Source organism: Numida meleagris, chromosome 1 (genome assembly GCF_002078875.1).
Source record: "Numida meleagris isolate 19003 breed g44 Domestic line chromosome 1, NumMel1.0, whole genome shotgun sequence".
Lineage (NCBI taxonomy): Eukaryota > Metazoa > Chordata > Aves > Galliformes > Numididae > Numida > Numida meleagris.
In genome coordinates, this window is record NC_034409.1 from 163,909,935 (window position 1) to 163,924,411 (window position 14,477).

Genomic DNA, 14,477 nt, shown 5'->3' on the forward strand with positions numbered 1-14,477 from the left:
CATTTTTTAGATTGGGCTAAGTGCTAATATTGCTACTCCCGATCCTCCAGTTTTCATTGATGGAAGGCTGTGAAGCATTTTCTCAATCATCACAGCGTACCACTCAGCATTACAGAGATTGCGTTGCACATGATGGCTTTTCGAGTGTTATCTCAAGATCTACTCAGCAGTGAGAGGGGTGAGTGCTGTATCTGCTATTCCAGGTCACTAGCCTTAACTCTCGTTGCCTTTGGAGATTATATTCCATCTGGTAAAGTATCCTAAACAGCTGAAATGTTCTCAACCGAAGTAATTTTCTTAAGGTAAGCAATCCTCATGCCTCATGACCAAAATGACTGCATTGATACATACTGGCAATGGAGAACACTAACACAGTACTTAATCCATTGTATGAGGTGGGAAGAAGGAGAAGGCCACTCTTGCCTCTTATTTCACACTCGGACAAGTCCAATCTCTAAGGGCATGGGCAGTTTGAAGTCAAAATGATATAATAAACAAACAGCATATAGGCCCATAGAGGAGAAACTGTGTCATATCCTTTGTATATCTGTAACTGGGAGTTTAAGTTTTTGACTAAAATCTCCTCTTTCCTCCTTACCTGCATCAGCTGTAAACTCAAAATTAGGCTACTGTCTTTGTAATATATATCTATGAGGCATCTAATTCAACAGGATCTTGATTGTGGTCTCTAGGTTCTATTGTAAATCAAACAAACAATTACAATGACGCAGAATACACCCACAGGCTGAATATTCTACAGGTATTCTATTGTTAACAAAATCACTTTAAACAATGGTTAATATGTCAGGATAATCTCTGGCAGAGGATTACTTACTCAGGCATCTCTATAAATAGCCTGACATACCTTAGGCAAACATTTCAGCTCTCCACATAAGCATTCTATTCCTGACATGTCTCATGTCAGTGCTCATCTACAAGAAACTTCCCTCGGTCCTTATGATGATTCACATCTTATCCAACATTATATATTTCATTAAGATATTGCACAATGCTATAGATATCCACTCATTTGAAAAGGACTTTTATAATGCTCTATTCAAGCACGGTATGTCTCCAAATGTGTTGTAAATGATGCATTTATCAGTCTATAATTGTTGAAGCTTAGTTGTAGGTAGCTAAATACATATTAATAACAACACTGTTCCAAAGGTGTATTTAGAAGTCAGCCTTTTTACTTTTTTTTTTTCTCTTTCTAAGCTCAGGAGAGCACATAGGCCCTTCAACAACCTTCAGCTCCCAAAACAGAAATGCTGTGAAAACTATTACCCATGATAAATCATGAAAAGTAAGAACAGATTACCTCTGCATACCATTTGAACTACTGGATTCCACCGAAAATGTTTTACATTACTTTCATTAAAAACATCCAGAGTGTTAGTTGCCATGGCAATGATTTCTTCTACTTTTCACCAAGACTCGACTATCTTTTTAAAGAATTTTGTGGTTACTATGTCTGCAGAACTTACTTTTCTTGATAAGACTGCTTCAACAGAAGAGCCTGTAGCAGTAACACAGCTAAAAATTCTGGAGCTTCCCCTTTTACATTCCTAATCTTTGCTGTTGTGTGGCAGCATTTTATAATGGCGAGGCAGTTCCCATTGCCCCTGAGATTTGGGCGATTTCCTAAAAGCTTTACTTAGATTCTAAAAACGTGCAATGAAAATCAAAGAGACTATAGTATATGGTGCAGTAATTACTAGTAATCACTTCCTGGGACTGGTTTTTCAATCAGGCAGCCTCTAAAATAACACTATAGCTTGCTTAGTATGCCTTAGCCAGCCTCTCTGAAAACAAAGTGTCATAGCAGAAGAAAGTAGATTTGAAACAAATAAAAAAACCGAAAAACTGACTCACTGTAGTATCATTTGTCTCCCGAAGCTTATGTGTTAATGACAACAACTGCTCCACAGCAACACTGGGTACATTTGGAATCTGTTTGAAACAAAAACAGTATTAATCTGAATGCAAGATAGGTTGAAGTCTCACTTACAGCTGCACACAGTTGCAATGAGTAGACGGTTGCTTTATGCCACAGAAAAAGAAATACTGTTTTGACAATGTTTTTCTATTATATCATCATTTAATGTCATGATAAGAATGCAAATTTATTCCAATACCACTAAGAGATAAGCAGGTTTTGAAAACGAAGACTCATTTGTGCTACAGTGAAACAGGGCGAGGAATACCAAAGTATTTTCATGTAGTAAAAACACACATTCAATAAACAATAATCAGCAAGTGCCTAAAATACCAAACGCACTTACCATTTCTTTAATAACTTGAATTTCTTCATTCCTGCTTAAAGGTCGAACGTTATGAAAAAGAAACAGTGTCAGAAACTCCGGACCAAGCCACTGTTGGGTACTACTTCCAATGACAGGAGGTTCTGCTAGGACAACTATTCTGAATGAGGGGTGGATAGGAAAGATAGACCTGCCAAGAAAGTTTTTAAAAAAAATGCATTATCTGACTTAAGCAGTGAATACCAAATTTAGTTTTTTACATTAGATGAAAAGAGAATTGTATTACTGAATCATATCATTATGCCTACTCAGAACATTTGCAATGGAACTTTATTAAGAAATACAAAAACAGCATAATATGACTTGCACTTCTATAAACTGCTCCTAATTTTCCATGCTGAGAAGAGTATCTGCTTTTCATCTGCAATATGACGTACATGGCTCAAGATGAGCAAATACCAGCAGCTAAGCTTCTGTTTACTGGTTTGTATGTCTTCAAAGGACACATCTCACCAATTTGATAGATTTTTAGAAGTGCTTTACCTAAAGCAGTACATCTAACAGGAAAATCAAGGAGGGAGCAAGATCTACTGGACCTGCAGTTAGTTCCTCAATTAGATTGACAGAAAGGATAACACTGTAGAGATTGGCCCAGATAACGCCAGAAGCTGGCTTTACCAACACTGATGTTCTCTGCAGCCTCTTTAAAATCACCTAGTCTCTTGGGGTTGGATTAATGCACCTAACTTCATAATATCCCTGAAAGTTAGTTATACTTCATACCTTGACTCATTTTCAAGTCACCATGGGGGAAAACAGGTCCCTTAAATGGCTGCTTAAGACTTAGAAGAACTTAATAAACACCCCACTGAGTCCTTCAATCCATACATCTAGCTAGAAGTTCTGTCTCTGCTGGTGGCAGCTGGAGGTGCTTCCTGCGGAAGGTACATAAGACTTTCTCAAGACCTATGTGACAGACTGCTATCATCAGTCTATTTCCCTCACAGTCTCCCAGCACCTACAGTCATACATTCGAGGGATATAAGGGCTTATCTTTATTTGCTTTAATGTCTCTTTATCCGTAACTTTGTCTAATCTCTTTCTGAACTACATCATCCTATCTGCCTCTGCAGCTTCCTGTAGCAAGACATCCACTATTCACTGTGTCAAGTTCATACTGCAGGATTTGGTGAAAAACAGTCTTAAATGCCTGCCTATTTCATTCCACTGAAGATAACAGGAGCTTACTGTGACCAGTGCAAGCTTAAATACAGAACTCCTAGATGCATGTGTTAGAACAGCAGAAGAATACTGCCGCTGTCTTGCGTGGTTTCACCTTCTTCACATCTTTTGTCTATTTTATCTGTGTAACCCTGTCACATCTTTGGATTTGGAATACATGGGTATTCACTGAACAGCACAACTACACAATTTCTAGAGGTAACAGACATACAAGTTGGATATAAAAGCTAGTCAAATTATGCAGGAATTGTCCTCAACAATTACTTTTTCAGCACATTTATTAAACTATCAGGTGTTAATTTGGAAAAATAAAAGTAAGTGAAACTGAATTAGTTTATACTGTTAGATATGCCTGTTATCATGTGTGATTTTTCATATAAATTGCAAAATCTGAGATCAGAACATATGGAGACCACTGGGAAAATGATGGCATAAGCAAGAAAATCTGAAGATAGAATACGACCATTAAATACAAATTATCAAAACTAACTATGCTGTTGGCACAGTAAAACTGTGACAAAACACAGTGATTGTAGCAGTCTCTTGATCAAAGGTAAACACAGGGGGTGGGCATGAGTTATTCTTAGCTGAAAGCCATAAGCCTAGGAGCTACTCCCTGACTGATAAAAATAGAAATAGATGTCTGAAAACATCACATGAAAGAGGAACCAATGGAAATGTCACTGTCACTAAGCATAAAAGAAGATCAGGGAACATTAGTAAACATTATTATAGAAGAAAATGTTTCCTTTCCCCCCATTACTAAGAAGAAAAACAACCATCCTTCCATAATCACCTAAATTCCAAGGACCAGTTATGGTCCTTCTGCAATACTGTAAAAGCACAAGCAGCAGTTAGGTTTCCATCGTAAAGGAAACACATCTTTCTTGCATCACATCCATGTTAATGTCTAACTCAAAGAGCATGGTGGGGACAGCCAGAGAAAAGAAGTGAGAGAAGCTGGAGGAAAGGGAATGGACAGTCAGGGCAAGCTGGATACCATCAGGATACCAGCTAAAGTTACTGATATATCCTCTAGACTTCTCTGTGCTCTAGACAACCTCCTCTAGAGGTTGTGGCTGCCCCCTCCCTGGAAGCATTCAAGGCCAGGCTGGATGGGGCTTTGAGCAACCTGGTCTAGTAGGAGGTGTCCCTGCCTACAGCAGGGGGTTGGAACTAGAAGATCTTAAAGGTCCCTTCCAACTCAAACCATTCTATGATTCTATGACTTGGACAGATTACAACACTGCTGCTGCTTATTATGTTTATATGTATAAAATATGCTGTTTATTCATGTTCATGAACAATTCATGAACATTCAAAACTATATGGCTACTTCAGAAGCCTATTGTTTGGAATGACGTTTGAAATACTAAAAAATGTCAAGCTAATGTATTATTAAAATAAATGTCACAAATGACATGATTCTGCAATGCTATGAAAGTTCCCAGTTTCCATGTTAGCAACCCATGAGCTCCTAAGTTATTCCGTGGTATTACAGATCAGGTCTCTAAAGGAATACAAAATGGAGCTACTATGCGGAGTTAGACTTAATACAACAGAGATCTTTGACGTCTTCTATTCTCTGAATGCCAAATAAATGCATCTTGCTGAAAACATGACACTTTTCAAATCACTGAAACTCAAACACAGCGGGAAGATTCAGTGCTGTTGGATTACTGCAGAGAATCCCCATTTCCTTCTCTATTGAATGTTTACTGACAACAGAGCTAGAGAGCACTCTCTTGTACTAATATCCATGTCCTTTTGACATCAGTGTTTAATTCCAACCAAGGATTACCACCACTGTCCTTGACAGGAGGATCAGAATGCAGTCTGTTCAGAGTGATTTTAGGGAAAGATTTTCTTGTTATCAACACATGGTTCAAAGCAACTGAAGTTAAAAAAAAAAAAAAAAAAGATGCAGAATGGCATTCCTAATGCCACCCTGCAAAGCCAAAATGGGCTTCGTTCTCTTTTCCTGTAGAATGGTTTCATAAATCCCACTTTCTATCAAAGCATCAACAATTTTATGAGTTGGGAATTGTTATAATATTAGAACCACAAATGACCTATCTTTTTTTCCTTGCTGTTTTTATTCAATTTCACAATATTCTCAATTTAGCAAATTACTGCATCTGGAAATCCACCAAGCTGAAAAAAGAAAACAGCAAATATGAAGTAAAAGCTAGAAAAACGTTCACTGTTCGCAAAATTCATTTTTTGCCACATTTTATATTTGTCTCATCTATCTGTTGTCTTTCAACCTAATCACATGGAAAATCATCCACAGTCTGCAAGGCATTAAACATATGCATGCACGAGTAACTTCTTCTAGCTTCTGAACAATCCTGTTACATACATACTTCTAGATTATCTTGTAATAGATACCACCATATCAAATACTTATCATCTGTGTGTGCACACTGGGGGATATATCAACCCCAACAGGTTAAAAGAATGCCTGTTAACATAAACCAGCACTTCTCTGCTTGTAAAAACCATATGCTACCTTTACAGCAACTATCTCAGTCCAGTAATGGATGACTGCATAAGAAATCCTATGCAAAATTCTTGGATATGCATGGTAGTTGAAGACATTCTTTCTTATCTCTGAACCTATTCAGGAATATGAATCTTACAATCATCATCAGCTGTAATTTCCCCTGTGTAAAATCTCTTTAAGGACCATTAGTCACTTCCTCCGAGGCAGCTTTTTTCATTCTTCTCCCCAAGTCATAAGTAAAAATACCTTGTTTCCTCAAGTGACCGAATATCATCTTACTGGGACTGTTTGCTCTCTTAACTGCACAGCAACACTGGCACAAGAAAAGACTACAGGAAAAATGCTCCTTGTCCATTACTAGTTACCCTGTAGTTCAAAGGCTTTCAGTAGGCCAAGGAGCATCCCATGATCTAATGTGGACAAATGAATTGCTTGCACTTGTCAGTCCTGCTAGAGGTATTGCACCCACCAATCTAAAGCTTGTCTCAGGATATGATAGATACAGAAATGTAATGAAATAAACATATAACTCAATGTCAATAATTGACATAATTTACCATAACAATATATTTTATTCGTGCTTACAGCAGTAGTCATTCTTTTAAGTAAAGTTGCCAAAAAAATGTAATTTATGAAAAATAGTATTCAAACTAGCAAAATTTCAAAACAATATGAGCACCAAGCAATGCTTTCCCCTTTGATATTACTAATAAACCTGCTATGGTTAAAGCATTTTCACATTCTTTGGCATAATACTGTTCACATTCTATATACAGAGGCACGTAATTTCCTTGGGCCATAATGTGATCTGAAAAACCATCCCTTTTTTAAAATAAAAAAGAACCTTATGATTTAACTTTAAGCATTGGATTGTGCACTATTCTCCCTTCTATTTTTCCTTTCTATTTTACTACACATATGAATTACATGAGTGTTATTAGTGTCGAAACATTAAAAATGTAAGGCACTAATACTGTGGAAAATGACTATTATTTTTACTATTAAACATTTTCATATAGAAACATGAAAAGTAAACATTTTCATATAGAAACATGAAAAGTGTCTTGCTGTGCTGATGAAGAGATGTACAAGAACTTCTCCATTAATACCTCAAATTTTTCACAGAAGAATCTTCAGGTGTTTCAAATCCTTTTACAAACACAGACTAAAGAATGTTTATAGAAGTTTCAGCTGAATGGTTAAGAGCAGTACTCCTTGTACCTATCATTAAATAGTATTTTGTGAATGGAATTTGTAAACAGAATTTTAAACAGGATCTAAACCTGAACCCTAGTCGTCTACTAAAAAGCACAATCACTTGGCCTTTTACATTATGAAACATATGTTCCCTCCAGAGTACTACGCCCAGGTCTAGGGCACCCAGATCAAGAAAGATGTGGAGCTGGGGTCCAGAGGAGGCCATGAAGATGATCAGAGGACTGGAGCAACATTCCTTTGAAGATAGGCTGAAGAAACTGGGCTTGTTCTGTCTGGAGTAGAGAAGGCTTCAGGGAGACCTCATTGCAGCCTTCTAATGCTTAAATGGAGCTTATAAACAGGAGGGAAATCAACTTTTTACACGGGTAGATAGTGATAAGACAAGGGGGAATGGTTTTAAATTAAAAGAGGAGAGATTTAGACTGGATGTCGGGGGAGTTTTTCACTGAGTGTGCTGAGACGCTGGCACAGACTGCCTAGGGAAGTTGTGGATGCTCCATCCCTGGAGCTGCTCAAGACCAGGTTGGACGAGGCCCTGGGCATCCTGATCTAGTGCCTGATTTAGTGGCTGGTAACCTTCACTGTGGCAGGGATGTTGGAACTGGATGATCTTTGAGGTTCCTTCCAACCCAAGCCATTCTACAATTCCATTATGAGATTCTATATACTTCTATATATGTACCTTACAACAGCATCTGTCCACCTCATCAGTGAGTTTTAAATTGAGGCAATAGAGAGCAACAGCTAGGGTCTTTTTTTATTTTATGAATGACTAGAAGTACTACAGGAGAAACCTCAAGCCATACTATAAATAGTCACTACAATAAAGAACAATTGTGTACAGTAAAGCTGACCATAACTAAAAAAAAAAAAAGAGAATTTTTTTTCCACGTGTACTCAGTTTTTCCTACAGACAGGAGTAAGCTATCCGTTCTAGTTTATCATAGCCCACAGCCACCTTCTAGTCTTCATCTCATGTTTTTCTTCAAATTCTGAAGATGGTCCTGCCCTCTCCCAGTCTAATGATTTCCTAAGGAAGCATTTGGTTTCTTCCCTGTCAAATTCTGGTCTTTCAGAAATATTTCTTTCTATCTTGTCCTTTTATCTCCTTTCAGATACTTCATTTAGGCCCCATTTGACTGTTTAGGGACTTAAAACTGTCATGTGCTTCCCACTGTATCATTGATGTGCCTCTCAATATGTGCTTTCCTCTTCCACTTTTTCCCATAAGAACTACATTTATATGTGAGACTGGATGGATAATTAAGAAGCTAAGAACAAAACAAAAATTTAATTTCATTAACTGCATAATATGAATTTTATGTTTCAAATTTAATGTATATTGATTTCCAGTGTACAAATGGGAAATGAAGCCTCAGACTGAATGAGTGAGATTTAGGAGAAAAAAAAGGAAAAAAAAAAAAAAGGACTCCTGTTTCAAATAAAACTTGAAACTGCTTTTCATAGGGAACTCTCTTTTTGGAAAAGTAACAGTAGCCTTCATGCGTCACTCAACAAACACCCCAGGTTAAGTCCCAGCAGAAATAAGAATGACAATGTATGTTCTGCAGGCCTTTCAAAGAGCAACTACACTGAAATTACTTCAGTTAAATTCAGAAAATCAGGATAAATAAAGCTCTTTGCCTGGCTTTAACATCAGGAACAGCTGACACTACGAGGCCACTGACGTGCAGCAAAACACACAGTATTTCTCATCAAAATGGAAAGAATCTCCCAGACATGGTTTAGAAGGAAGAATTGTCCTAAACGATCTGTTAAAATAAAATTCAAGGTACAGTGTACTATGTGCTCCTTTCACAACACAGTCTTTGCAGGCAAATGATGGATGGCTTGCACCATCCTGTTTTCCTACATTGTGATTAAATCAGCTGTCAGCAGCAGGATAATACTAGATGAGAAGTTGTCTGGAAAGAACATCTAGCTCTGCATAGCCATTCTGCAACATTTTATGGTACTGAAGATAACAGTGACATGCCACTGCTGCTGAAAATGAAGAATAGCATTGAGGAATTCAGTACTGGAATCAAAGAACAACTACTGACATAATAGCCCGGAGCCAGTGAAAGGTAGACCGAAAAACATTAAGTTCAAGGTTAGGTCCTGGAACACCTCCAGTTCCTCAAGGGCTGACCAAAATAGCACCCTGTGAACAGATGAGCGGTCCGCTGACACTGAAGAAGACCATATCTAAAACCAAAGAAGCTGGAAGATTTTTGCATTACTTTACCTTGACTTCCTCCGACTGAGTCAATACAGCAAAAAGTTGAACAAGGGCTACATTGAACATTTCATTCAGAAGGTGGATGTCTCAGCAGAAAGGGCCCTTGCTAATTAAGTAGCAAGGACTTTCAGCTACATCCAAGATGGTCCTAAATGGTCACACTGAGCTTCCAGATATGAGAGAACCCATGTAGTGGGATGGTTTTTTTTTTGTTTGTTTCCTTTTTATAAGATCAAGTACCAGTCTGGAATGTTGTAAGAGACACCCTTCATTTAGGGTAAAAGCTATTACCAAACAAATAGAATACTTACTGCTTAAAATTCACAATAAGCTCTCTATTGCATAATATTAAAGTGTCTAGATAAAAGCAATGGATTGTGATCTGAACGCAAGAGGGACAATCTTCTGAGACACCCAAAAAAGTCTTCTGGTGCCTCCAAAGGAGTCAAAAGCAGCACAACATAACAGACTAGATTTATACTGAAGTACAATATTGTGAATGTGAAGTGAGGATGCAATCAGATAGATCCTTGGAGTTTTTTTGCTTCTCATCCCAAATTCTGGGCTTAAAATCCTTAGAAAATCCTTATAAATGTTTCTTTGTTCTTTACTCAGACAAAGTAAATGCAGGAAATGCCCATCTAGCTGGCCATATGGACTCAACAGCCTGTAGACAATTAGCAACAAGCAATCGTAGACTACCCCATATTTTCAATTAAGTAAATGGTAGGAAAGACTTAAAATGAAGACTTTTAACAGCAACAAAAAAAATCATTGGTGTAGCATTTTAGATAAAAAGGGAATCAAAAAAAACCCCACAAAACATAGAATGAACAAAAAAAGATAAACAACTTTTTGAAAGTATAGACTCTGAAGGAGGTTAAAGGAAAAAAAACAAACAAAAAACATAATTAGCAAGACCCTTCACAGAAAGGGGAGTGCGTGGTACGTATGAAGAGGTGGCGCATTACAAGTGCATCCCTACCAGAACTGAGGTCTTTTTTAAAGTTTAGAAACACACACATCCTGCAGTGTAAATCTCAGCACAGACATCAGAGACATCTGACATAAAAGTTCAAATGTTTTGAGAGATTAGATCTATTTCAGATAAACAGCATGTTTAGTTTCTTACATACTGCTTATTTAATAAATACCTGCTATTAGAATGTATTTGTCTTGGAGTACACTCAACAATATAGTTCCTACTAATTACAATCTGCTTTATTTCCAGATGCTCTTAATAAATTATTCCAAAATTATGTATGATATATATCTGTGCTTTTATGGATGCACCATGTATCTTCAATTTCTAACTCCTTCTGTTCAAGGTTATTTAATGATTCTCTTTTAGTTTAACCATTCTAAACAGGATATAATTTTCTCATGCAACAAGAAGAAAAAACAAATTAGGAAATCGATGATTAAAGTATATTCTCTTAGTGATGAAAAGATATCAGTTTAAGAGGGAAGCACTTTTGCAAAATATTTTTGCAATAAAACAAAGGGGATTAAGGGCTTTACAGGATGAGGTACTGTTTGCATTCTGAAGTCATAGTGGACACTTTACCTTTCCTGTAGTTTCTCATCAGAGATCTGCAATTCTTCTTTTAAGTTCTGATATCTATCCTCCCTTAATAACCTGGTGCCGTCATAGAGAGTCAGTTCTCTGTCATGTATTAGCCTGTTTGAAAATAAAAAAAAACAAGCTTTATCTAGCCTTTAATTTCTTTTTATAGTACTTATTTCAACTAATACTTTTCTTTCAAAAAGCTATCTCAGTCAGCACAGTCCACTCGAAAAAGTTATAGCACTTTAAGATGCATCTAGGTGCAAAGGTTAAGCAATTTGCATAAGTAAATAGTTTCAGCATAAAGACACTTAGCCAACCTGCTTACTTTTAATAGAAAATAATGAGAACTATTTTAAATATTTTCTGGCATCTTACATTTTCAAACCACTGTGCAAATATTCCTAATGTTTAGATTTCGTAAATTTACAGTAAAATCTAATTCACTCTTCAGTTCATGCTTGCACACTGTCTTTACAGAGAGCAGAAATTTCCTGTGCTATTAAAGACTTCTAAAGAACATGAAAGAATTGCTTCTGCTTTCAAGTATGTAAAGACTGAACGATACATATTCCACAAAGCTTCTACGCTAAGCTTGGTCTTTATAGTATTCTTGAAGTTACAAAGTCATATTCACCAGAAAAAAACTTAATTTCTCACTATGTATGTGCTCAGCAAACAGATCACACACAACTCATCTGTGCTCATATCCTGACCTTTGCAATACAGCTAGAGTGCCAGGGTTAATTCGATGAATGCCGTCAAGAATAACAAGTTTTCCTTCCAGGGCAGCAGTAACAAGTGGCGATGGTCTCCAAGCAGTGTCTCCATTAGGAAGAGTGTACCTCTGCTGCAGCAAGTCTCTAGCCGTCATGTCCTGTAAGTGCCAATTCATCAGAATATATTTGTGCTGCATTTTATTCATCTGCAAGTATCTGCTTATCTCCTTACAAAACTTTATTCTGTTTTTCCTGTGACTGTATCCAGAGAAGATTAGCAGAAAATTTTCAATTGCTTTCTGAAAGAGTATCATGTGGGCTGCTCTGAAAGTAATGCCTCCTATTTTATTATGTTGGTCCACGACATCAGAGGCAGATGGTGGTGGTATGGCAGTAGAGATTGAAACTTCCCACCCAAATTCTGTTAGATTTTGTTGCTGTGTGACAGCAGCTGAGAGACAAAGTGACAAAGTGGCATCTGACATGGAAGTACGTATGAAGCAAAGGTGAATTCCTTCATGTGGAAAAAATGGCACCCACTGACATTCATTGATGCTTGCTGAACATTTATGGAGACCTAACAGTGGATGTGAGCACAGTGAGGCAGTAGGTGGTGCATTTCTGCTAACGGTGGGGACTATTTTGAAAAACAGAGTTTTGAAGCAGAGAATTTGCTCTATCAAATAGTGTTATTGTGCTCTTCGTAACTGTTGTAGTTTCCATGAAAATAAATAGGAGACATCACTTTTGGAGCAACCTATAAATAACACCCACATGGCACAGGCGCTGTGTCAAAGAGCCTGTGGAAGTTCCAGACCTGCCAGTATAACCTCTTCGAAGCTAAACCAAAAAGTTTTGTTGTTGTTGTTGGTTATATCAAAAGTACATAGAGTATCACAAAATACTACGTAGGGAATAAAAGACAACCAAAGGCAAAATCTAGTACAGCTTCCAGTATATGTATTTAGTTACGTTACAACAGATGCACATTGGGGCAACAAAGACATCATAGACATTTTGTGACCTGAAAGATGAAATTCCTTCTTCAGGCTGTGCTGTGAACAGAACTTAACCAAAAATCAGACGAGAAAAATATTTTCTATTGTAGCTGCAGCTTTTGCATATGTCCTCTTCACAACTATACGCCTTTTGAACTTTCAAGAATAAAAAATAGAACACATTACGTCATATGGCCTGAATCATTTCCTCTTTTTAAATTTCCTTAAAAGCCTTAAAATAACAGGACAAAGTCCAGTTCTTTCAGTGCTTCCCCATTTTATAACCAAAAACCTCACATTCAGATGTACAAAAACAGCCATTCTTTTTGTCGTACTTCTGCTTTTTAATGCAGTTTGCTCATTTCCAGTATTCTATTAAAGAATTAGCCTACGACCATTTTTAAGCAAGGTCATATAAAAATGCAAGTATTTTCAAGACTTGCATCGGAATTGCGCACTGTGTAGTTAGCAAATGCATTCAGCCTAACACACCTTCTGACACTTCACACCTAAACGAGTGAAACAATATAGAACAGGAATTAATCGGGAGCCCAGTACGCTATATATATAATGTGTAATAATAACAGTGTATTTTGTTGAAAAATACTTTCTGGAACAAAATGAACTCATCATTTAAATGGCTGAACTGTGTTAATTTAGGGACGCATTCAAATGAAGCACCATTCATTAACATCTACCCAAGCTCTGTAAGGGGTTTGTTACAGCAAAGTTCCTGCTTAGTGATTTATTGCTTCTATTTCTTTACTCTAAATCAATTTTTAACACATAATATTAAAATTATAATGTTATGAGATGCATGATGATAACATTCTATCACTAAAAATTGCTCCTTTTGGGGGAGGGACAACAGAATGGTATGAATTAAACCCTCTCCCCACACACGATACTTTGGGCAAAGCAATTGCCTTGTGAAACATTTTTACTTTTATTGGTCAGTCACTGTAGCTTAGCTTATGTCATATTGCACTGTTTATTTTCTAAAATATCTTGTATGTAGGGAAAAAAAAAACCCCGAAGTTGAGCAGGGAAAACACTTGTTTCCTCCCTTTTGCAGCCACAGCAATACAAGTCTCCACCTCAGCCATTTTTATGGTTCTCTGCATGAATCGTGTTCTTGGCAATTACAAGGTGAAAAATCTCTGCTTCCTGCATTCATGCCAATTTGGACTTGCATTTTGTTAATAATTCTCAGAGAACTGGAAGGAGTTTACAAAGAAAAAGCATGAGGTCATGCAAAAAAAGAAAAGAAATCCTAGAAACAAAAACATCACAGTACACAAACAGTAGTGATGTGCTTAAAAGATTGTTTTTGTTGTGCAAGAGGTGAAGGAGGAACAAGCTGCAGGAAATCTGTTGTAACGTCACTTTGAATATTATTTTTTTTCGCCTGAAAATTTACAGGGAAAGATAAAAATAGAAGTGAAATGTTTTATTTTGAATAATTGAAACCAAAAGTTCCCTAGCTACAGTGCACAAAAACCAGCTGGCTGCTGCTTCCTGCAGAAGAGATCGAGAGTGGATCTTACAACACTTGTAAATATCTGCAGGGTGGGTGTCAACTGGATGGGGCCAGGCTCCTTCAGTTAGTTTTTAACCACACCTAATGGTTACATTATTTTAATTTTATTGCTAAGGCTGAATATTTCCTTCTGATATATTCTATTTTTTGTTCTAAATTGGGCAAATATGTCCAATACTCT

The 14,477-nt window shown here is 37.0% G+C and overlaps 1 protein-coding gene across 2 annotated transcripts in view; it reads right to left on the reverse strand.

The window, feature by feature from the left end:
* VWA8 (von Willebrand factor A domain containing 8) overlaps nt 1-14,477 on the reverse strand; it is a 180,503-nt gene that overhangs the window by 111,415 nt on the left and 54,611 nt on the right. For both annotated transcript variants that reach the window (XM_021375025.1, XM_021375031.1), the window contains 4 exons: nt 11,756-11,916; nt 11,040-11,153; nt 2,286-2,454; nt 1,876-1,953 (listed from right to left, as the gene is read on the reverse strand). In XM_021375025.1, coding sequence (XP_021230700.1) covers nt 1,876-1,953; nt 2,286-2,454; nt 11,040-11,153; nt 11,756-11,916 — 522 coding nt within the window. The remainder of the gene's footprint in view (nt 1-1,875; nt 1,954-2,285; nt 2,455-11,039; nt 11,154-11,755; nt 11,917-14,477) is intronic.